The sequence below is a fragment of the Rutilus rutilus genome (assembly GCF_951802725.1).
Source record: "Rutilus rutilus genome assembly, chromosome: 15".
Classification (NCBI taxonomy): Eukaryota; Metazoa; Chordata; class Actinopteri; order Cypriniformes; family Leuciscidae; genus Rutilus; species Rutilus rutilus.
Window position 1 is genome coordinate 16632497 of NC_140220.1, and position 26144 is coordinate 16658640.

The window sequence follows — 26144 nt, forward strand, 5'->3', positions numbered from 1 at the left end:
TACATTTGTTTACACAAAAATTGTTGACACACAAGTTCTGTCCCCCTTTACTTAACAATTTTTTTTTAAGAATATGACAAATACTGATAGACAGTAGGCACTGCGAGGTTAAGCTAATAAATAGCAGTCCCAAACTAATTTTTGTTAATACAATCTTGGTATGAGCCACCACAGTCATATAAAAATATACAAAACCAGTAAGTGGCATTTTGTTATGGAAACAAACAACAATTAGGCTACCATGGTGATACACAATACTTAGAAGAACTGGTAAAGAAACATGGAGGAAACTGCTCCTGATAAATAGCAACACACATGACGTACCAATAACGTAATTTATTGGTATTTTACTTTTATTTCTTAACTTACTAATTTACGACGTTGCATGCTCGTATTTCTTTTGCGCTTTAGTGAAGTGATACAGCGCGCTCCGGCGCATTTGCGCGTGCAATAGAAGAGTGCGCGCTACTGCAGTACAGCGGCTGAGAGGACAGGACAGTCCGTTTTTCTGAGGTGAGAGACTTTGCGCTGCTTGTTGTCTTTGCGCTGCTGCTGGCGCGTCACGCATGGCGACGACGACACAGATAGGCAGACTGAATCGAGTAACGTTTAACGCCTTTATCATTAAAAGTGCAAAGAAAAAACATCCATATAAAGTCTAACGTGCTTAAATCCAATGCGCTATTTCCTAGTATCGATACAATCGATTCATTACCTTTTAAAACGATATTAGATCGATATATGTCGTCCGGAAGGCCAACTTGCCGAGCACAGATCGATCCAGTTGGATCGTAGGAATATAAATCGATACATCGATGTAGTTGATGAATCGTTACACCCCTAATATATATATATATATATATATATATATATATATATATATATATATATACATACATACATACACACACATACATATATATGTATATATATATATATATATTATTGTTCAAAAGTTTGGGGTCAGTAAGATTTTTAATGTTTTTAGGAGAAGTCTCTTCTGCTCACCAAGGCTGCATTTATTGATTAAAAATACAAACAAAAACAGTAATATTGTGAAATATTATTCCAATTTAAAACAGCTGTTTTCAATTTTAAAATATTTTACATAGTAATTCATTTCTGTGATCAAAGTTGAGTTTTCAGCATCATTACTCCAGTCTTCAGTGTCACATGATCCTTCAGAAATCATACTAATATGATGATTGATGCTCAATAAATATTCATTATTATTTTCAATGTTGAAAACAGTTGTGTACAGATTTTTTTTTTTTTAAATGCTTTGATGAATGTAAAGTTCAAAAGAACAGCATATATTTCAAATATATATATTTTTAACATTATAAATGTCTTTACTGTAACTGTTGATCAGTTTAACTCATCCTTCATAAATAAAAGTACTGATTTATTTTATTTCTTTCCCCCAAAAATAAAATTTTAATTATTACTAACCACAAACTTTTGAGCGGTAGTGTTTAACGTTACAAAAGCTTTAGATTTCAGATAAATGCTGTTCTTTTGAACTTTCTATTCATCAAAGACTGTACACAACTGTTTTCGACATTTAAAATAATAATGAATGTTTCCTGAGTATCAATCATCATATTAGAATAATTTCTGAAGGATCATGTGACAGTGACGACTGGAGTAATGGTGCTGAAAACTCAGCTTTGATCACAGGAATAAATAACAGTTTAAAATATATTAAAATAGAAAGCAGCTGTTTTAAATTGGAATACTATTTTACAATATTACTGTTTTTGTTTGTATTTTTAATCAAATAAATGCAGCCTTGGTGAGCAGAAGAAACTTCTCTGTTATGTGCGCGCCACAGACTGCACGCATGTCCGCTTAGAGTTCCGCCTTTTGCCTTCCGTCAATATTACGTTATTAGAAAAAATTTTTTTTAGAGAATCGATTTTTTGACATTTGTGAATCGATTCAGAATCGTCCACGTCCGCATCGCGATGCATCTAAGAATCAATTTTTTCTCCCACCCCTAGATTTCATACAACAGGTTAATAAACAGTTACAATTAAGTCACTTACATTTTAGATGCAATGTTGACTGTTTTTGTTCTGTTTCAGCAGCGAAAATAGTTAAAGATCACGGCAGAACCATCACGCATCACGTGTTTTCTCATAACTGCACGATTCAGCATTTTTAACGAATCGGTTGACTCAAAGATTGAATGATCAATCCATAAACATCTGTCTTAATCATGATCGACTCATTCGAACGAATCGTTTGAACGAATGAATCAATGACTTGCTTATTAAGATGGATGCCTGGCGACACCTAATGGCGGTTTAGTGTTGTTTAAAAGCATCATTCTTTCCCACATGTGTGTGATTTGTGTGTGCAACATTATCATTATTTTTCTTTCACTATTATATTAGCGATTTAAAAGCACCCACTCGTGTCACACGTCGATTAACCGGTGGGAAAATATCCTCAGACACATACCTAATAAATGTATATTTAAATACAATATTGGCCTACCTGGTAAAAAGTTTTATATACTATTTTGATGTCCTTTTGGACACAAGAGGGCAGTATAGCCCTATGTTTGCTTTTTGTTGAACCAAATAGCACTAAATAGCCTGTTTTTAACTTTTTCATTCTTCTTGAATTGCAAAAACAGAATAAAATGGTTTAGTTGTGATATTTGTATACTTTTATATAGAAATAAATGGTATATAATTACATTTTTAGAAGATTTTTACTTTAATCCCTCGCCATAGCAAAACCGTTTGAGATATTTATTATCCATTCACAATTTAGCATATTTAATGTAGTTTCATCATGTTGAAAAAGTTTGGTACGAATAAAATAAATAGTTTAAGAGGAGTGGCTAAAAATTCAGAGGCTGATTTTGCAAAAAAATTCACATTCAGACCAAAATATCTGACTTCCTGATGGCCAGAGCTATTGAATGTAAATTAGAAAGTTGTCCGGCTTGATGAGAACAATATAGAAACTATTTTTTCTTTACTGTAGTTAAAAGTAACCCCCCCACTTTTGTCAAAAGCATGTTGAAAGTGACACACTTCCTGCTGCCAGTTGGTGGCGCTATAACTTTGACTCACAATAGCTACATCCATCTGATCGGCCTCTTACAACGAACACACTGCTGAAGTTTCATCAAGATCAGTTAATGTATGCAGAAGTTATTCCACTTCCGTGTTTCTCTTTTCTCGCCATAAATTCGATTCCTCGCCACAGCCAAACCGTTCGAGATATCAAAAATCCGTCCGCAATTTAGCATCCTCAAAGTCTTGACTACATGCACACCGAGTTTGAAGGGGACACGGTGAATTTTCTAGGAGGAGTATTTCACATTCCACAGCAAGCGTTTTCCAAACAACCCATAATAGCCGACTTCCTGTTGGGCTGGCGTAAAACTTGACCGGGGTAAAGTTGTTCGGCCCGATGAGATCTATATGTGTACCGAGTTTCATATTAATTCATGCGAGCGTGTTTGATATATGGATCAAGTTTTAGAACCCCGTTCAAGGGGGCGCTGTTGAGCCCCCCAGCCACGCCCGGGTACCAGCTTCAGCCCGGCCCTGATGGCCGTGGGTTCTGACCTGTGTGCAAAGTTTCAAGAGTTTTTGAGCACGTTAAGGATAGGGCTGAACGATATATCGTTATCGTATCTATATCGAGATATGAACTTTCAAGATATTACTATCGAAAAAAGCAACGATATAGACGATATAGATTTCCCCTCTCCGCGCTCGCCCTGCATACAACTCTGGCAGTCACAACAAACATCAGTTTTACGAGAGCCCTTGAATGCACCGCTAAAGCCAGCGCGCACACACTACCAGGGACGTGGGAACTATATTGTGAGGGGGGGCGGCGTTTCCATGGTGACGCGTCATTGCTTGTCACGTGACACACCGCAGCAGCAACAGCGCTGAATGAATGATGATCTGCTTTTATGTCATTTTTCCTTTTTTATTCAGAATATTCACAAATGTGTTAGCTATGGCATGAAATATCTGATATTCCGATTGTCAAATACATGCAAGTGGAAGTATATTGTTGTTTAAACACCTTTATAACGATCGCGTTAGTTGAGCTGTATGCGCGATGGGCGCCGCCGTGTTAGTTTGTGCCGCAGACGCAGTTCAGAGAATCGGATCTGTTGGATTTACAACCTCTATGTTTACAACACGTGAATTCATCCACTTCTCCCGAAATACTTAAAAGTAAGTGGCTGGTGAACTGGGAATAGAATAGAGTAAACATTGAAGTGTATCTGATATGAATAAAATGTGTCGAATTATAATGGAAAGGATTATTATTACCTCTTCCATAGACATCAGTGTGTTTTTTACAAACTCTAAATGTATTGTTATTTTAGTACTTACGTAGTCATATCGTATTGTATCGATATCGAGATATCTGGCATGAAAATCGAGATATGAAATTTTGTCCATATCGTTCAGCCCTAGTTAAGGACCCCAAAAGCCCCTGAAACCTTGATTAACAATATAAAAGCAATAGTCAAATCCCCCCCTCCCCTCACACACACACAGACACAGAGAGAGGGAGAGAAAATTCTTCAGAAAATCCACATTCAAACCAAAATATCTCTCTTCCTGTTGGTCAGAGATGGTTCATGTAAATTAGAAAGTTGTCCGTCTTGATGAGAACAATACACATACCAAGTTTTGTGATTCTAGGAAAAACTAAACCCCCATTTTTGACTAAAGGTGGCGCTACTGAGCCATTCCACCACCCCCGTTTCTGAAACTTTGCACATGTCTACTGGCTAATAAATGTCTGTTGAGTTTCATGCAATTTCAAGTATGTTAAGAGTCTCAAAAGCATCAAAAAAGAATATTAAAGTTTGATGCGTTGCCACGGCAACAGTATCTAAGATATCAATAATCCTTTCACAGGTTTACATCTGCCGTGTGTCTACATTGTACACATAAAGTTTGAAGCAAATCGGGTAAAAATAAGACACTGATTTCAAAGCATTTTGAAAGTGATGTACTTCCTGCTGCCTGTTGGTGGCGCTATAACTTTGACTCACAATAGTCACATCTGTGCGATCGGCCTCTTACAACGAACACACTGCTGAAGTTTCATCAAGATCAGTTAATGTATGCAGAAGTTATAACACACTTCCTGTTTCCATTATTCGCCATAAATTCGTGTCCTCGCCACGGCCAAACCGTTCGAGATATCAAAAATCTCATGCGCCCTTTCTTCGCCCTTCTTCGCCCTTTCAGGGCTTGGGCCCTAATAATCCTACCGGAAACAATAGGGCCTTCGCCCTTTCAGGGCTTGGGCCCTAATAATAATCCTACCGAAAACAATAGGGCCTTCGCCCTTTCAGGGCTTGGGCCCTAATAACCCACAAAACGAACTCTCTTTAATATTGCAAATATCACATAGAGCCATATGATTTCTGATATGCAGAAAGCGAACAACGTTGCTCAACATCAAATGGCAAACAAAATGAAAGCATAACGAAACTGCGCTACTCAATTGTGCTTCACAGACTGTTTATCAGTCAGAATAATAGACAGCGTAGTGCACCTTTACTACACAGTGCTGGGAGATCCAGTGAAGAAATCCATTGAATTCACCACAGAATTAATAACATCGCTGCAAGGTCTAGTGAGAGGCATTCAGATTCGGCGCCGAGTTCTCTGTTATAAACCACGGATATCAGATCAAACAGCGCTGACGCAGAAACCAGGAGAAACATCGTGCCATGAATGAACAAGTTATAGAAGACTCTAAGGCCCTGTTTACACGAGAACGCTCGCGGGTGAAAACGTAAAAATATTTTATCAGATGTGCCTTTCGTTTAGACGGCGACGGCGTTTTTGGGGCTTAAAAACGCAAAAAAGTGAAACCACCCTCCAGAGTGGAAATCTTAAAAATGCTCCACCGTCGCGTTTCCGTCTAAACGGTAAAAACGCAAAAGTCTGCTGGACAGTGAAGGCACCGATCAGTGCTTCACATTAGCCGCGTTTCCACTGTCGGGCCAGGGCCGGGCCGTGCTAGTGCGTGCCAGGGCCAGTCGCGTTTCCACTGTCACTTCAGGGGCTTGATCGGGGCTTACTCGGGGCCAACGGCCAGGATTTCTGGCCCGTCGAATACCTTGGGCCAAAGCGGGCCAGCTCGGGCTAGAGGAGTGGTTACCAACAGAGGAAGAGTTTACCGTTGGGAGACGGCAGCGCCGGATGATTCTGTCAGATTAAAGACTTAAAAATAAAATAATTTAAATCGCGTTCATGTTTGAATGCCTTCTGTTTGTGATGCAAAAGACTATGCGCACTAGCCGTTACCATAGTAAACATAGTAAACGCTTGAAGATACGCATAGTAAAAAATCAGACCAATCTTAAAGGCTATCACAGTCATGTTTTTATTTTATCTGTCATAGCCTACTGTCTCTTTAAACCGGACTATCTAAAAATAAAGTAACTTTTTTTTTTCGGGAGCTTCCTCTGTTTCTCTGACTGAAAATATCTGTATGGGAGTCGAGAGAGTGCTAAAGCTCCTCAGGTCGTATGGCATATATTTGTAGAAATTATCATTTTTTCTAAATGTGATGTAAATATGTCCTGTAACCAGTGTTGGGGAAGTTACTTTTAAAAAGTAGTGTTTGCTCGTTACTCGTTACTTTAAAAAAAAGTAATCCGTTACTTTACTTAGTTACCCCGTTTGGAAAGTAACTTTTTACGTTACTCGTTACTTTTACGTTACTTTTATGTTGCTTGACTTTGGGCAGAACCCAATATCTGTTCCTAAATATCAGGGCTTAATTTGAGCCGGAACATGTTCCGTCACCTCCGACATTGGATCCGGAACCTTTTTTATTGGATCCGGCACCTCTTTTGTCACTAAAATTAATTGCCTAAATGTAAAAAAAAAAAAAAATAGGCTACTGTTTATGTAGTGTTCAATGTTTGTGACACATGACTTGCGCACTTGTTGTACGAGTTGAGATTGCTGTTAGCCTCGATCGTTTCACTCAGGGGAAATTTTTCAAAAAGAGAGGAAAGTTTGCTTAACTTTTTCAAATACGCTGACCAGTCAGATCCCAAACAAGCAAATATCGTTTCCGCTGATCAAAAATCCAAGGAGACCACGGTGGACACAGTAGCCTACTATTGTAGCCATTAAAAAAGCGCATTTAGTTTCATATTTGTTCAAATATTATAATGTTATTTTTTTCCATTTATGTTGATTTTATGAAAAGTGAACAGCACGACCGAGTAAGATAGGATGCGCAATATGAGACATGGAGCGGGTCAGAGACCGTTGAAGTTGAAGTTGTTTTGTAGAAAGCCTTTCTTTAAAGTGAATTTCGTTTTGTATAAATTGTATCTTAATTTTAATCAATTTTTCATCAACCAATTGCCTGCTGTATTTAATGAATAGGCCGACGAAACAAATATAACGGAGGCGCCCGCGCGCTCACTTGCATTGCACGTGAGCTAGAGCACATCCTAACTTAACGAAACTCAGTTTATGCCTCACACAGACATGACAAATACATCAAATAAACAGAGCTTTAAATGTCTTTAAACGAAATAATTCAAAACGAAAAAAGAAAAAGGCTACTCTCTGATTATGTAATAATCCATTAGGCTTATTTATGTGCATTTCTCTCTATAAGCGTGTTCACACGGAGATGGCGATCGTCAACTTCATCTTTGCAGCCGAGTCGACACTTTTAGAGAAAACACTTGTTTATTAGGCTAATAAAAATAAATACACGCGTCACCGGATTTACAGATGCACACACACATATTATTTCGAAATTATTTCATATTATTGTGTTGAAATAACATTATTATTAATAATAGCCTACATCTTTTAGAATAGGCATATTTGATTGAATGCTGATTGAGCTTGTTCAATTTAATAAAATTAACTTTTATTCTCAGCCGGCTCTGCATCATGGGGTAGAGTGCGACACTCCGCGATGAGCAGCGCGCCCGCACCACTTCTCTCCGCTCCGCTCCCCACCGAACATTAAATTTCGGCAACAGCCAATAAAGCTTCCCTGCTCTCTAACACCGGTGCGAATCGCGTCTTGATAGCATAGGACAAAATGTAGAATGTAGACAAAATGTAAAAATATAGAAGACATAAGCTTAGTTTTCAGACATACGACTCACTAGGGAGTAGGAGGAAAAAAAAGAGATTTTGAGAGAAAAAAATATATTTTGTTTAAAAGTACACATATTCAAGCTTTCTATAGCCTATATTTATCAGGTCTGTGAGACAAGTAGCTTATCTGAGTTTTGGTTCATTTACAGTATGGAAGACGAGCTCCAGTTCACGCACTGGTGCCGTCATGATTATTTTGCATGCCATATTTACTTATTTATTAAATTCAGGCAATTAATTGGTTGGTAAAACATTGATTAAAATTAAGATACAATTAATACAAAACGAAATTCGTTTTAAAGAAAGTCTTTCTACAAAAACAAACTTAATAAAGTGGTCTAAATCATGTCTGCCCACTCCATTTGTCTCCCGATAGCCTATATTGCGCAAATTTTTTATTTTATTTAATTTAAACATAAATATGAAACCAAATCGTTTTCTTCAGTTCTCAACAGTTCTCTTCTCTCAAGCGTGCAGCTGAGGCAGTGTCGCTGTCAAATATATCCATGGGAAAAGTAACGTTGCGCCGAATTGAAAAAGGAACTACGTTTCGTTACCAAATTTTTAGTAGTAACGCGTTACACTACTTTTTACCCGAAAAAGTAGTTACGTTACTGTAACGCGTTACTTTGTAACGCGTTACACACAACACTGCCTGTAACTAAGTTACCAGATAAAGAAACAGACGCGACTGAAAAAGTAAGTGTGTCCTCTTTCTTTTGTGAAATAGACCTAACGGTAATTTATTTCTGAGTGACTAATGTGCAATTTTTACATAAATTAATTCATTATGATCAATGTATCACTTTTTATTGTAAACCTGTGGTAAAACATCGATGCGTGGGTTTTAAATATTCAAGAAGCTGCTAAACAAACAAACAAACAAAAAAAAAAAGCTAGCAAACGGCCGCTTTTATCGTGTTTGTTTTCAACGCTGTTTCCAGTGATTTCTGATTAGTTTTCTTATAAAACTTCCATTTGTTGGTGAAATGATGGGTTAGTGTGACGTTGTCCCAGAGAGGCGTGTTACGGGCGTGTTTTAGTGAAGCGCTGTGGAGCTTCTGGCCCGACAGTGGAAACGCATGCCCGGTGCTATTGGCCCGAGGCTATTAGCCCGGCACGGCCCGTTTAAAGCCCTGGCCCGGCCCTGGCCCGACAGTGGAAATGCGGCTATTGCCACCTAGCCGCCTGGAGTGCATACTACATTGAATTTCACACACTTTTGCGTCACCATATGCACGCAGATTTCCCCCCCATAACGCTCGTCTAAACGCAGAATAAAAAGTGATCACTTTTGCGTTTTCTCTTCAGATCGTTTCCGTGTAAACGTAGCCTAAGTCCACAAATTAGCAACATTTGACTGAATGTAGTAACACTAACTGTTACAATGGTATTGTAGGCTGAAATAGTCAAACACTAACAAACACTATACATCTTTTTCCAGTACTTTAAACTCGGATATTATCTTATATTTAAATGTTATTTTTAATGTGATGACCAAAACATTATGTGTTCATCCTTCAAAGATTGTCCCCATTTATAAAACTAAAAGTTAAGATGTTGGAAAACTGACACTTATTTAAAAATTAACCCCTTAAGCCCTGAGGGCATTTTTAGAGTTGTTTTTTATGAGTGACACAGACAAAACTAAAGACTCATAACTCCAAAACTATAGCAAGGAGAGTCAAAAGGTAGGTATAGTTTGATAGAACACTTCTCAAATTTTTTGAAAATATAAATTACATTAGGACATTACTCATGCCGAGAAACTGCTGATAAGAGACAAAAAACATTTTTGACATTTGACATAGTTTGACATGCAAGCGCTTATTGGCTTATTAGCTATTTCCACTCCCTAATATCAATTTTTTTCACTCGTTTTGCTTTTGAATTCATATTAAGACATTATGAATGATAATAATTGAAGTTTAATTTTATTAACACCTCAACTCAAGCTCAGTGCTTTATGGTCAGCCCCGCAATGCTACCAAATACTTTCTGTAAAACTTAGTGGCTCCGATGCAGCTACCCTCAAATATTAGTCTGGAGCCCTGTGAACTTTAAAATAAAAACTGCAAAATGTAATTTCTGTATGTTAAATCTATTTATTACTAAGGTATTTATCAGCAATAGAGTGAAAATGTGAATAACGGCGTTGCAGGTTGATTTAAGGTGTGCCCCTAAATTTTCTGCTTGGGCTCCTAAATATTTTCATAAGGGGTAGCCCCACTGTAGCAGTGCTCCTAGTAAAAAAAAAAAGTTAGTCTGGAGCCCTGATAATAATAATAATAATAATAATAATAATAATAATAAAGTTTATTACAACACCCGCAAAAATAAAAGTCTGGTCTAACTTAAAGAAATTATAAAAGAAATTGCACAGTAAAATGTATTTCTTAAAGTAATAAGAATAAAAGTTTTAAAGTAAATTTGTATTTGTCCTTACAATGTTTTTATATTCTCTGTACTCCTGACAGTAAAATAAGCCACAATAAAGGTCCAGTGAAATTTATTTTTATAATAATTTGATATACCGTGAAACCGGCAGAATCTTAAATACAGCGATACAGATTTTTGGTCACACCGCCCAGCACTAGTAAACAGCTGTCAAGTCATCAAGGATGTCCCGCCTACTCATGGTGGGGGGAGAAAAATAAAAAAGATTGGAAATGTCCTTTTTCCCAACAGAAATGAATAAGTAACTGTTCACCTCAACAGTTACTTATTCATTTCTGTTGGGAAAAAGGACATTTCCAATCTTTTTTATTTTTACTAAAACAAAAATTAAAAACTGCATGTATTTACTGGTGTTTCTTTTAGATTTCCCTTTCAAAAAATCTGCTCTGATTTTAGATCACATATGCTAAAATAAAAGTCTAGAGTTATGTATTAAGATACCCAAAGAGTATAATAAAATAATCATTGACTCACATAGCCTCCGTTTCTGTAGCGACCATCCATCTTTTCACCAGGAGAAGAGCTGAGGACATACTCCACCATACTCACACCCAGACCACCCCCCTCTGAGCGTGGGGACAGCACTGAGCTCGCGTCTCCGTTCCCATTGTAGCCCTGGCCTGGTCGTCTTTGCACCATAATGGGCTGAGACACAGAATGATCTAGACACAGCAGAGGAAAAAGAATACCAATGATGAATATGACATAATGATGAAAATGACAACTAGAGCACAAATAAAACATTTAAGCATGCATTAAGAAAACCATGGTAATACTACCATAATAACATGCAATATGAAATTTCAAGCAATAATCAACAACCTCTTGTAGACAATACAGATAATTTTTTTCCCTTTCATTTTATTCAACTGGAGCTACTACCTAATTAGCTAATTCATTAAAAATATGCTTTAATGCATAAAACAAAATTTTTTCTGGGTTTCAAAGTGCACATCAAACGGAGTTATTGTCTCCCAAAAAGAACCAATTGTCTGAAACGAGCCGTCAGTAATTCCAGTCTTACTTCCTGCACGTACATATATAGGATAGTAACAATAGTAATTGGCTGCATGCAAACAACAACTACTTTGACCCGCCCTCAAATACTGCAGTTGTAGCTGCACATGCATGCACTTCCAAAGGTTGAGGTCTCAAGCTCAAATTGATATGATAAAACTGATGCCATCATGTATAAGTGCAGAGGAAGCCTCCAGAGCTGAAATTCAGCGTTTCGCATTTCGTTTCTGACACGCACTGTAAATGGTAGACCAAATCACAACAGACTGGGCCATCTGACCAATCAGAGCAGAGCAGGCTCTCAGAAAGAAGGGGTTTAGAGAGACTGAATCCTTGATCAAACCATTTCAGACAGTCTGGCCCTGTTTACACCTGGCATTAAGATGCGTTTTGGTCGATCGGATCACAAGTTGACGACACTAAACACACGTGTAAACAGAGTCTAAAATGTTCTGAGCTTGTCCACTTTTGACCACTTCCAGAGGTAGTCAAAAACGCATTTGACCGGATTGCTTTTGTAGTGTAGACGCTAATGTGATTGAATATATTTGAAATGCAACAAAAGACGCATACTTTCTGCTTACTGACCTAATGCTTAAACATTATGGAAAGCACTCTAGCCAGATGGGATTTAAACGGGATCTCTCTTGGCTGAAGACCCAAGTTTGGTTTGAACGTACCAAGCTCAGTGTTCTCTTACCATTCCTGATTTCTAACACACTCACAGCATTTGGTGTGGTCTTGCAGCTATCAGAGCAGAAACTAAAGTATTTTTTTCCACCGTACATCCGCTAGCCGAGACAACATGATTGTCTCACCAGCACAATATTGATGAACTTGCTCTATGCTTCCGCCACTATCAAGTGATAAACAGTGCAAGTGTCTTGATCCACTCAAATTTGATACAAAATTCTGTTATACACTCGTACAATATGGGATCATTAAAGGTTCTGTGGTGAAGCTAGCCATGACCATGTAAGAATTTACAGAATTAAAATACTGTAATCAGAAATTTACTGTGAAATCAATGCAGGCCGGGACATTTTCTTAAAAATTACTGTGAACAAACAGCAAAATTAAGCCATCACAGTAATGAACTGCACTTGTTTTACTGTGAATTCACATAAAGTCATCACTAACTGTAAAGTCACCATTATGGTGATGAGTGTTCCATTTCCTTGGGATCTTGGACCTTGTACAGTGCATCCAGAAAGTATTCACAGCGCTTCACTTTTTCCACATTTTGTTATGTTACAGCCTTATTCCAAAGTGGATTAAATTCATTATTTTCCTCACAATTCTACAAACAATACCCCATAATGACAATATGAAAGAAGTTCGTTTGAAATCTTTGCAAATTTATAAAAAAAAATAAAAAAATTTTTTACATGTACATAAGTATTCACAGCCTTTGCTCAATACTTTGTTGAAGCACCTTTGGCACCAATTACAGCCTCAAGTCCTTTTGAGTATGATGCTTTGGGCAAACTCCAGTTGGGCTGTCATGTGCCTTTTACTGAGGAGTGGCTTCCGTCTGGCCTCTCTACCATACAGGCCTGATTGGTGGAGTGCTGCAGAGATGGTTGTTCTTCTGGAAGGTTCTCCTCTCTCCTTAGAGAAACGATGGAGCTCTGTCAGAGTTTTTGGTCACCTCCCTGGCTAAGGCCCTTCTCCTCCGATTGCTCAGTTTGGTCGGGCGGCCAGCTCTAGGAAAAGTCCTGGTAGTTCCAAACTTCTTCCTTTCACAGATGGAGGCTACAGTGCTCATTGGGACCTTCAATGCTGCAGAAATTTCTACAATCCTGAATCCTGTATTAATTTCTACAAAATTAATACAATCCTGTCTCGGAGGTCTACAGACAATTCCTTGGACTTCATGGCTTGGTTTGTGCTCTGACATACACTGTTAACTGTGGGACCTTATATAGACAGGTGTGTGCTTTTCCAAATCATGTCCAATCAACTGAATTTACCACAGGTGGACTCCAATCAAGTTTTAGAAACATCTCAAGGATGATCAGTGGAAAGAGGATGCACCTGAGCTCAATTTTGAGTGTCATGGCAAAGGCTGTGAATACTTACAGTGAGGAAAATAAGTATTTGAACACCCTGCTATTTTGCAAGTTCTCCCACTTAGAAATCATGGAGGGGTCTGAAATTGTCATCGTAGGTGCATGTCCACTGTGAGAGACATAATAAAAAAATTAAAATCCAGAAATCACAATGTATGATTTTTTAACTATTTATTTGTATGATACAGCTGCAAATAAGTATTTGAACACCTGAGAAAATCAATGTGGTTTGATTTTGGAGACTGGCTAGGCCACGCCAGAACCTTGATATGCTTCTTACAGAGCCACTCCTTGGTTATCCTGGCTGTGTGCTTCGGGTCATTGTCATGTTGGAAGACCCAGCCTCGACCCATCTTCAATGCTCTAACTGAGGGAAGGAGGTTGTTCCCCAAAATCTCGCAATACATGGCCCCGGTCATCCTCTCCTTAATACAGTGCAGTCGCCCTGTCCCACGTGCAGAAAAACACCCCCAAAGCATGATGCTACCACCCCCATGCTTCACAGTAGGGATGGTGTTCTTGGGATGGTACTCATCATTCTTCTTCCTCCAAACACGTTTAGTGGAATTATGACCAAAAAGTTCTATTTTGGTCTCATCTGACCACATGACTTTCTCCCATGACTCCTCTGGATCATCCAAATGGTCATTGGCAAACTTAAGACGGGCCTTGACATGTGCTGGTTTAAGCAGGGGAACCTTCCGTGCCATGCATGATTTCAAACCATGACGTCTTAGTGTATTACCAACAGTAACCTTGGAAACGGTGGTCCCAGCTCTTTTCAGGTAATTGACCAGCTCCTCCCGTGTAGTTCTGGGCTGATTTCTCACCTTTCTTAGGATCATTGAGACCCCACGAGGTGAGATCTTGCATGGAGCCCCAGTCCGAGGGAGATTGACAGTCATGTTTAGCTTCTTCCATTTTCTAATGATTGCTCCAACAGTGGACCTTTTTTCACCAAGCTGCTTGGCAATTTCCCCGTAGCCCTTTCCAGCCTTGTGGAGGTGTACAATTTGGTCATATATTGTACAAAATCATATATTGTGATTTCTGGATTTTTTTTTTTTAGATTATGTCTCTCACAGTGGACATGCACCTACGATGACAATTTCAGACCCCTCCATGATTTCCAAGTGGGAGAACTTGCAAAATAGCAGGGTGTTCAAATACTTATTTTCCACACTGTATGTACATGTGATTTTTCATTTTTTATTTTTAATACATTTGTAAAGATTTCGAACAAACTTCATTCACGTTTTCATTATGGGGTATTATTTGTAGAATTTTGAGGAAAATAATTAATTTAATCCATTTTGAAATAAGGCTGTAACATTAAATGTGGAAAAAGCGAAGTGCTTTGAATACTTTCCGGAAGCACTGTTTATTCAAATTGATATATATATTTTTTTAAGCCAAATCAGAAGTGTGGCAAATGAAAACATCTGTAAAACAATGACAAGCAAGATTGCCATGCTTTGACAAATCAAAAATTTATAACTTTTCTTAATGAGGGTCTGGGGATGATGCATGGCAAGTTTGATCTAAATAATAAAAAATAAAAAATAAATACGTGGATAAAGTATATAGATAATCATAACAGACATTCTTAAATGGGATTACTTTAAGGATTACAAGGATTGAGATTAAACAAGAACTTTGATTCTGCCACATGATTGTAGAGTTATTAGCTAGAACATAAAGTTGCTTATTATTGTAGCAACTCTTTGTGACCGATTTTCACAAAAATTCGGTACGGATTCCTTTTTTACAGATGATGTATGAATATATACATTTTTGTAGGTAGGCCATCCAGATATGATGTTATTAGCTGCCGAAATAGCTAATGAAACTGATCAGGAAGTTTATTAATAAAGCAATCTTTAGTGGCAGAAGTGATAGGTCTAACATATTTGTAACACGGAGTCGGCTTTGCAGCCTTTGCTAAATGGTGAATCGATAGGCAGGTGAATCGATTTTTTTTCTTCTTTTTTTTTTTTTAGAAATTTGATTAGCTGCTGGTGGCCATATTAGAGGATATGTATATATACTAGGGCTGGGGGAATTAACGCGTTAATCTTTGCGATTAATTTGAGATGTTTAACGCGTAAAAAAATAATAACGCAATTAACGCAGCACTTTGTTTTTTGCCTCGTTTTAATGACTTCCTGTTGTGGCTGCTATTGAAAAGGCCGAAAATATGCCGTCCCGCCCCTCCGTGTTCGGCGATCAGGTTTCATTCTCGCGCAGCTTTCATGAGCGTGTCTTTTCCGCTCCATGTGTGCGTCGCGCTCTCTGTTCCGTGTGTGTGTGTGTGTGTGTGTGTGTGTGTGTGTCGGCTCTCTGCTGCGCTCTCTGCTCAGTATTCTGCTCCGTGTTTGCGCTGCGCGTTCTGCTCTGTCATTAACGGCCCAAATGCTCCAATCCTGTACCAATCACGCACCTATTTTAATATAGGACTATTTTCTGTTCCTTGTTTTCCTGTGTTGTTTAATTTAATTAGGTTATTCTAAGTTTAAATATTGATGATTACAAGCTTGGGGGAAATGCAATTAATTGCAATTAATTACAGCAAATTGTGCAATTAATTCGTTTTTTTTTTTTTATCGATTCCCAGCCCTAATATATACACATGGCAGAAACAGTAGCTCCCAGCCCTACTATTTCTGCAGTGTATATACATATCTTCTAATATGGCCACCAGCAGCTAATCAAATTTCGATTTAAAAAAAAAAAATATATATATATATATATATTCGCTTCACCATTTAGCAAAGGCTGCAAAGCCGACTCCGTGTTACAAATATGTTAGACCTATCACTTCTGCCACTAAAGACTGCTTTATTAATAAACTTCCTGATCAGCTTCATCATCTCAGCATCCCAGATGGCTTAGAAGAACTCGATATAACTCTCTCTTTTCCAGCACTTTAGACACAGTTGCTTCGTTGCGCTTAAAGAAGATTAAAGAAAATAGTCCAACGCCGTGGTACAACGAGCACACTCGGGCCCTTAAAGGGATACTCCACCTCTGGAAAGATGAATGTGTATTTAAATTGGGTCATTTATGTAGAAGAATTTGGAGCTTTCTAGACTGAGAAAAGCCAGAAAATGTATTTTTGGCTCATGTGGATGAAAGACAACAACTCCCAGAATGCACTTGCTTCGCTGCTCTACGAGGCCACTCCCAAGCCACGCCTACCGGTTAGAGAGCAGTTGTAAACAATAAAGCTAACTAGTCTCCGTGAGTCTGCCCGGGTTTTTGGGATCGCATCGCACAAAATGTCCGGGATTCGGCTTTTGCGTTCTACAGTCGCCATTCATCATGTTTACTGTGGCGAGCAGGACGAGGCTAGGGCCGCGGGAGAACGACGCGAGGCCTCGCGTCTTCATGAACTTCTTCACTTATAAGATAGATAACATCAGGGAGAAAATTATTACTATGCAACCGTCTACTACAGTATCGCATCAGGCAGTGCATTGTAGTCTCCCTACGGAAAAATTTGATTCATTCATTGCTATAGAAGAGGAATAATTCGTTAAACTCGTTAAATCATCTAAATCGACAACATGTATGTTAGACCCTATACCGACTAAGCTACTGAAAGAGATGCTTCCAGAGGTCATAGATCCTCTTAATATCATTAATTTATCTTTGTCATTAGGATACGTACCAAAAACTTTTAAGCTGGCTATCATTAAACCGCTTGTTAAAAAAAACGCAACTCGATCGTACAGAATTAGTCAATTACAGGCCGATCTCGAATATAACTTTTCTGTCAAAGATACTAGAAAAGGCAGTATCTTCACAACTATGTTCCTTTTTAGAAAGACATGGTATCTGCGAGGATTTTCAGTCAGGATTTAGACCGTACCATAGTACGGAGACTGCTCTCAGAGTTACAAATGATTTGCTCTTATCATCCGATCGTGGATGTATCTCTCTATTTAGTGTTACTCGATCTTAGAGCCGCATTTGATACTATTGACCACAACATTCTTTTAAATATATCGAAAATTATGTTGGTGTTAGTGGAATTGCATTAGCATGGTTTTAATCATACCCATCTGACCGTAATCAGTTTGTAGCAGTAAATGAAGAGATGTCTCAATCACAAGTTCAGTATGGCGTACCACAAGGCTGTTGGGACTGTTGCTTTTCACTCTGTACGTGCTACCCCTGGGAGATATCATTAGGAAGCATGGAATTAGTTTTCACTGTTATGCTGATGATACTCAGCTCTATATTTCTTCACGCCCTGACGAAACTTACCAATTCACAAAATTAACGGAATGCATAGCTGATATAAAAAATTGGATGACTAGTAATTTCCTACAACTTAATTCTGAAAAAACAGAGATTCTAATTATTGGACAAAAAACTTCCACACGTAATAATCTAGAATACTGTTTAACACTTGATGACTGCTCCGTCAAGTCTTCGTCGTCGGTTAGGAACCTGGGTGTGCTCTTTGATACCAATCTTTCATTTGAAAGTCATGTGTCTAGTACCTGTAAAACTGCATTTTTCCATCTAAAAAATATATCTAAATGATGTCATATGCTCTCATTGACAAATGCAGAACAATTAGTCCATGGGTTCATGACATCAAGGCTAGATTATTGTAATGCTATTTTGGGTGGTTGCCCTTTACGCTTAATAAACAAACTACAGCAGGTCTAAAATGCAGCAGCTCTTACCAGAACCAGGAAGTATGACCAAATTAGCCCAGTTCGGTCAACACTACATTGGCTCCCTATTAAACATCGTATAAATTGTAAAATATTGCTGATTACTTACAAAGCACTAAATGGTTTAGCTCCGCAGTACTTGAGCGAGCTCTTGAGCGGCCAGTTGATAATACCTAGAAAATCAAAATCGACTGCTGATGGTAGATCCTTTTCCTATTTAGCACCAAAACTTTGGAACAGTCTTCCTAACATTGTCCGGGAAGCAGACACACTGTCAGATCAAAGCTAGACTAAAAATACATCTCTTTGACCTAGCATACACATAACACATTATAGACTTTTATAATTCAATGTTAGGCTGCATAGACTAGGTCAGCCAGAACCGGGAACACTTCCCATAAATCCTGATGTTCTCGTTACATCATAAGAAGAATGGCATCTACGCTAACATTAGTCTCTCTGTTTATCCCGAGGTTTACTGCAGTCCGCCAGATCCAGGTTGTATCCAGATCTGATGAAGGACCTGCGCCTGGACACGACGACAGCGCAGTCCTGAAATGTCAACTAGTATCTCCCCTGTGAAGGCCTCCTTCCCTTCCCTTTACCTCTCTACAGATAAAGCGTTGTCGGGATAATTCCGGTTCGCATGGCTACGCGGAAGCGATAAAAATTCTGTATTATAAATTTTAAGGCCAGACAAGTAGTTTGTTGAGGATTGATTTGTAGGGAAGGACTACACGCCTGCGCACATGTATTCAAACGCGCATACCTATAGACTGAACTCGTGATGTGCATGTGCACGCCATCTGCGTTCTCACTGGTTCGCGTTTTTGAAGTTTGCGCAGAAAGAACTTAAAGGTGCCCTAGAATTTGAAATTGAATTTATCTTGGCATAGGTAAATAACAAGAGTTCAGTACATGGACATGACATACAGTGAGTCTCAAACACCATTGTTTTCTCCTTCTTATTTAAATCTCGTTTTTGAAAAACACCCCTGAAAAATAGGCGAATCTCCACATAACACCGACTGTGACGCAACAGTCGGGATTATTAATATGTACGCCTCCAAAAATTTGTATATGCCAGCCCATGTTCAAGGCCAGGCGGAACTGCGCAGCCGAATCATCATCCGAAAGTTGCGATGTTCTTCGACATTTGTTTTTATAAGTTAAAACGGCATAGATAGATAGATTTTTACTTAAAGGGATACAGAAAGGAAGATATTTAGAAGAATGTCAGTAACCAGACAGTTTCTGGTCTCATTGACTTCCATAGTAGGAAAAAATATATACTATGGAAGTCAATGAGACCAGAAACTGTCTGGTTACTGACATTCTTCTAAATATCTTCCTTTCTGTTCAGCAGAAGAAAGAAATTCATAAAGGATTGAAACAACATGAGGGTGAGTAAATGATGACAGAATTTTCATTTTAAAGTGGAGTATCCCTTTAAGTAAAAATCTATCTATCTATGCCGTTTTAACTTATAAAAACAAATGTCGAAGAACATCGCAACTTTCATTGCAACTTTTTAGAAAAGTGGCCGCAACATCAGGCATTTTAGGCTGCAACAATCACAAAAAAGGCCCGCGAAATCCTGGAGGGACTGATATAAGCATGTCATTTTTCATATACTCCTGTGTGTTTCCTAGGTTATATTCACTTCGTTTATGACGTTTATTTGAAGGAACGAACTTTTAAATGCTTCTAATCGTGCATGTGATTGTAACTTTATATTCTTAGCTGTTTTATAATTCATTCTTGGTATCTGTTTAACCGTCTTGTTTTGACTGAACCACTCATACATAGGAGATTACAGTAAAATGTATTGTTCTATGTGTACAATCCTTCTGGGTAGAAATGACGAAATTTTATACCATCATAAACTATGCAAAGAAGTTCTTCTGACAAGACAAAGAAAAATCTTCCCGCCCGAGATGCTCTAAGATGATTGGTCCGCGTACGCAGAGTAGGCGTGAACCCATCTTCTCCATAAGAGACTGACACCGAAGTTTCTCGGAGAGCACTTTTTCTGTGAGAGGTTTTCAAGATCCATGGCTCCTTCGGGAGCTTTTCTCCGTTTCTCTTTTATTTTTCTTTAAGTCTTTTCTTTATTTTCGTCTTTGGACTCTCCCTACGTTCAGTGAAGCGAACTTAACCGGCAACTTCAACTCAAAGAAAAAGACTCTTTTGAAATTCCCGCGACCGCGCTCAGCTTCTCTTCGAGCACTTCGTCTGAGAGAATTTCTGGTTCCATGGCTCCTTCGGGAGCTCATCTCCGTTTTTCTTTTCTTTACTAAGTTTTATTTTCATATTCGCCTCTCCCTCCACGAGGGAGATGAACTCTGAATTGTTTCTTTGGTAACTTCAAGTTCGGTGAACCTTTAAATCTTCCCGCGAGTCTGCTCGCCCCGGAAGACACGAGAGAACACGCCCAGAAGAACGACACACTCGCCTTCTTTCCTCAGCAAATACAAAGAGAACCATATGCCAGTATTGATTATTGATTTGATTTGATTGATGTGATTTCTTGTTGTCTCTCTCAAAGGTTACACTGTCTGTGATTTTTGCCATACTGCGATCTCTGATCGCACATTTTGCTTTCACTTTCTCTCGCCATTCCTCTCTCACCCTTTCATCCTCTCTCTCTCATCTGTTACCCGTTTTTGTCTTGTATTGTTTTTACTGTTTATGTTGTTATACGCATATTTACTCGTGTAAATTGTAGTATTTTGTATTCCTTAGTTCGATGTATTAGTCCAATTATTAAAATTCCATATATCCTTGATTGCATCTGTCTTAAATGCCCATATTACGAGTCAATGAAATGTTCGATCTTAAGCTACAAAGCTGGTTTGTTACTTTTCAGTAACCTAAATTTTATAAGGACAGGATAATAGTTTCATGGCCAGAAACTATTCTTCCTGAAATTATAAGAAGTGATAACTTTATTGAGAAGTTGATAAGTTAATCTTACGGCCGTTTTGCTGGACAAACAACTGTTTGATAATTACATTAATTTCCATTAAGGGTTATCTCATAAAATCGATCTGAAATAAGGCTATTGATATATGAATAAGGAATTATAATTCGTTGTGATTGATTATTCATACATACAATCGATCTATTTTCAACTTCGATAATTTAATGTAACTGTAATATGCAATATATTAATCATATTCATGATTAATTATTAAAATTCCCTATAGATCATTTGAGCTATTGTTAATGTGCTACCCAGTGCGGTTACACATCAGTAAATCAAGCCAGTGACTAAACGATCAACTTCACGTCATTTCTCTTAGTAGGATGAAAATAATCTTACTTAAACTGTGATTAATATACAGATAGCGATCAAAGAACAATCCCTTTCCAGTCGCCCAAGCTGTCAATCACACAGCGCGAGTTTATCTGGACACTTGCCAAAACTCGTTATGAAATCAATGACGCTGTTACACTGCACAACGAAGCTCTTACGTACAGTACATCATGTTTGCATTGGTGAAATCATTAGTGAGAGTGCAGAAACTGCGTTGCAATGATAAGATCTTCATTCACTTGATCAACGGGCTTACACTAAAGTCTCACAGCAGCCAATCACAGCAGTGGGCGTTTACACTGAAGTCTCACAGCAGACACGCCCCTTCAAACAGAGTGTTCAAAAATCAGGCTAAAATCAGACTAGGAAAAATGCCTTTTATTTCTAAATTATAACAAATTTTGATCTAAAAAAAAACAAAAACATTATAAGGGCACCCCAGGAAACATTCTAAAATAATAAAATAATCCATGCAAGGGCACTGTAACGACACTGACCGTCCATCCGGCCAGATGTTCTGAAGTGGCGACTCCTGATTTGCAAAATACAGCTCGTTTCCTCTCGAGTAAACAAAGAGCATTCTGTTTACGATCCCCTTGGGGCATGTTGACCAGCGGGGGCGCCGCTCGGGCTAGGGCCTCCCTGGCACATGACACATTTATAACAAGCCGAGCGTTGAGCAAAAGGGTCGACCTAGTCCCTTGATTCAAATCTCGCCAACTCACGGGACTCACATCCCGACCCTCCCCCGAAAGGGTGGGGGAAAGGACAAGAGTTCACAAAAGCAGCCTGAATTCTGAATGACACACACACACACACACATACACATACATACACACACAAACATCCTTTGTGTTTAACTTAATATCCTTTCAATGTATGTAAATCAGACTTGTATCTGAATTTCCTGTATGTATGTGTGATTAATGTTGTTTTGATCATATAGTTATGATCTTCGAGTGTTCGGCTCTTACATGTATTTGTGAAGAATGTTCCCCCAGTAGAATCGCATCCCGTAACCCGATCTCATTGACCATTGGTCATAAAATTTGACCGCCAAGCTCATCCAGCCCTATGCAAGGGAGACAACAGAAGCGCAACATTCCAACGCACACACATTACACACACAGACACCATCCATGCAACTTTTCAGAGAAAAGTACCGCTAAATATTTTCAATATATTCCTTTTGGTGCTTCGATGTCTTAGGCTTAGTCTTCACATGTCACAATGGAAGTATCTACACTTTTATTGTGTGTTGAATCAAATGTAAAATGCCTATAATCGGGTTCTTGAGTGTAATTGTGTATCCTTAAATGTTTTATCTGTCATCCTTGGTATCTGGTTAACCGTCGTGTTTTGACTGAAACACTCACACATGCGAGATTACAGTAAAATGTAATCTTCTGTGTGTACAATCTTTCTGGGTAGAAATGACGAAAATTCATACCATCATAAACCATACAGATTAGTGTCCTGACAAGACAAAGAAAAGATCTTCCCATTCAAAATGCTCTAAACTGATTCGTCCTCCACGAAAAAGGAGGCGTACACGGGACACTGATAAAAAGTCCAAACCTTCAACCTTCTCTCTCTTCTCCCTCCTCCAAAACTTTGGAAAACCCAAGTCCGGACCGGCTTCGGCCTGCTTCTCTTCTCTTCTCTTTTATTTATTTTCTTTTCTATAGTCTAGTTTTGTTTTTCCAATTCGCCTCTGTTCATTCACGAGCTGAATGAACTTAGCCTGAATCATTCCTGGCAACTTCACCTCAAAGAAAGAGACTCTTTGAATTTCCCGGGGCCGCGCTCGCCCGAAAGACACCGCACGCGCACGCCGCGCTCGGACGACTCACGCTGCTTTTAAAGACACACGCAGGACTCTGCCTTCCTTCCTCATACAAGAGAACCATATGCAAGTATCGATTATTGAATTGAACTTTTAAATGTGATTTCTTTGTTGTCTCTTAAGGGTCACTGTCTGTGATTTTTGCCATAGCCTACTGCGATCTCTGATCGCAGATTTTTGCTTTCACTTCCGATCTCATCTCTCATCCTTCTCTCTCTCTCTCATCCTCTCTCCCATCCTTTTCTGTCATTCTATCTTTCTCTAATTCTGATCATTTTATTCTCTCTCTCACTGTTATTCGTTATCTTGTATTGTTTAATTGTATTTTATGTACATAGACATATAATCCGTGTGTATTGTGTAGTTTTATGTATTCCTTAGTTCGATGTATTAGTCCAATTATTAAATTCCATATGTCCTTGATTGACTGTTTTAATTGCCCATGTTGCGAAGTCACTGAAATGTTCGATCTTAGCTATATGCTTTATCTTGATACGATTTAAGTAACCTAATCTTACAAACCCAGAGAGTTGTTTTCTTTCAAGGCCTGGAAGGGATACTCTTTCTTGTGTTTGTAAGAAGGATAATTTTCCTTGAGAGTTAAGTTAATCTTACGTTTAATGTTTGCGGGACAAACAGATTGTTTGATAGCTAAATTAATTCCAGTAAAGTTATCCCATAACTTCGAGCTGAAATAAGACTATGTATTAATGACGAACCATAACCCGTTATGGTAATCATTCATATATCAATCTAGTTCAGCTGCGATAAATTAATATAACTGTAATATGCAAAATAATAATCATATTCATGATTATTAAAATTCCCTATAGATCATTTGAGCTAATATTAATATTAATGTACAACCCATTGTTGCTACAGCACCTTTAAGAGTTTTCTGTTAAAACAAAATGTTGTGTTAGCGGCCCTAAGTTAATAACTAATGATCGTTGCGACGGAAGTGAATCAAACTAACTTTAGCTGGACAATAACTTTATTCTAGAGCTGCTATAAAGCCAAAACAATCTCTCTTACTTTAATTTCCTATTATCAATGTAAAGCCGCTTTGGAACAATCCACATTGTTAAAAGCGCTATATAAATGAAGATGACTTGACTATCGCAATATTTTTTGTTTACGATTGTAAAAAAATTTTTTTTTAAATACAGAATCGATTTTAATACAAATTAAATTGCTTTATTTTTTTCCTTGCTTATAGACGAGGTTGACAGAAGTTAGCCACTTTTGTTCCAACAGAGTATGAAATGTGTCGTTATCTATTAGTTTAGTGACGTAATATCCTAAGTGGACATGTGAAAGCTACGTGAGACTGAAAGCACTGAAAAGCCTTCGTGCTACTCATGCTGAGAGAGAGATTAGACAATAGAGCTGCACGATTCATCTTTAAAAGTCTGTGATCTCGATTCAAACACCCATGTGATCTTTCAATTCGTCTGTCTATTAAACTTTGACAAAACCATATCGCAACATTCAAATCTGTGTTGCCGCTGACCCAGAGAGAGTTGTCATAAAACAGCTTCATAAACAGTATTTTCAACATTATTTCTGTGATAAAATAGTTCAAATTATCATTGAAGTACTGGGATGAAAGTTTAAAGTTCAAATATACACACTGATGTCTACGGTAGCGATCAAAATAGAGTAAAACAGCTTTTGATAGAAACTTGGCGCTTAAAATAATGCATTTATCGTTTACATTGTTTCGCCACTAGGTGGCGACAAGTGACTTAATTTTTTATTTGTTTTTGAATCATTCATTCAAGAGAATGTAGTATTGAATGATGCTACTGAAATAAAACTCAGAAAGATGTGATGAATTGTTTTTTGTAGATAAGATTCATCTTATACATCACGTACAGTCTGTATAAGTGCATGATTTAGCTTTCCCCCATGGTCTAGTGTTAAAAAATAAATTAGTGGCCTAAACATATTTGTCAAATCACTCTTTTGGCAAAATCTTAAACAAGTTCAGGTAGTTAAACACCATTTGCAATTCCCATGCACTCGTTTTGCAAAAAACACTTCGCACTGTGATGCACTTGTGTTAAAAAAACGTAAACACAAGCGGTAAACTACAACACAGCTGTAATTGTTCAGAGTCACAACTGATTTCTAATGATTAAACCAACTGTACAAAATATAAGCCAGTTCAGAGTGCACAGGTGCACTGAATGTTGATACGAACTGTGCAGGACTGAATTTATTTAGATTTTTCAGTGGATTTATCATTTTGTAAATGTGTATTCTAGTGAGGACTTTAATTTTGAAAAGCACAGACAACCTCTTAGTTCAGGAAGCAGGAAGTACTAGTAGTACTGCAATAGTTCAGCAAATGTGGTAGCTGTGTGACATCTCTAAACATCACCTTTCTTTTCATCTGTTAGACGCAATGTCTGTAAGTATACAGTGTTAAATTTATTGTGTGATACATTTGAGAAGGTTATTTGATATTAAGATGTATATTTTCTTAGTTTAATTATCCATTCGTTATTGTCAATCTGTAATTTTCCAATTTCATATTTAGTGATTGTATATTTTGTATATTTTTACAGTTTCACAGTTGAATCATAAACT

At 38.0% G+C, this 26144-nt stretch overlaps 1 protein-coding gene across 9 annotated transcripts in view; it reads right to left on the bottom strand.

Annotated features, from left to right (window-relative positions):
• Positions 1-26144, bottom strand: part of pum2 (pumilio RNA-binding family member 2) — a 205034-nt gene that overhangs the window by 132252 nt on the left and 46638 nt on the right. For all 9 annotated transcript variants that reach the window (XM_084433346.1, XM_084433348.1, XM_084433344.1 and 6 more), the window contains exon 5: positions 11082-11269. In XM_084433346.1, coding sequence (XP_084289472.1) covers positions 11082-11269 — 188 coding nt within the window. The remainder of the gene's footprint in view (positions 1-11081; positions 11270-26144) is intronic.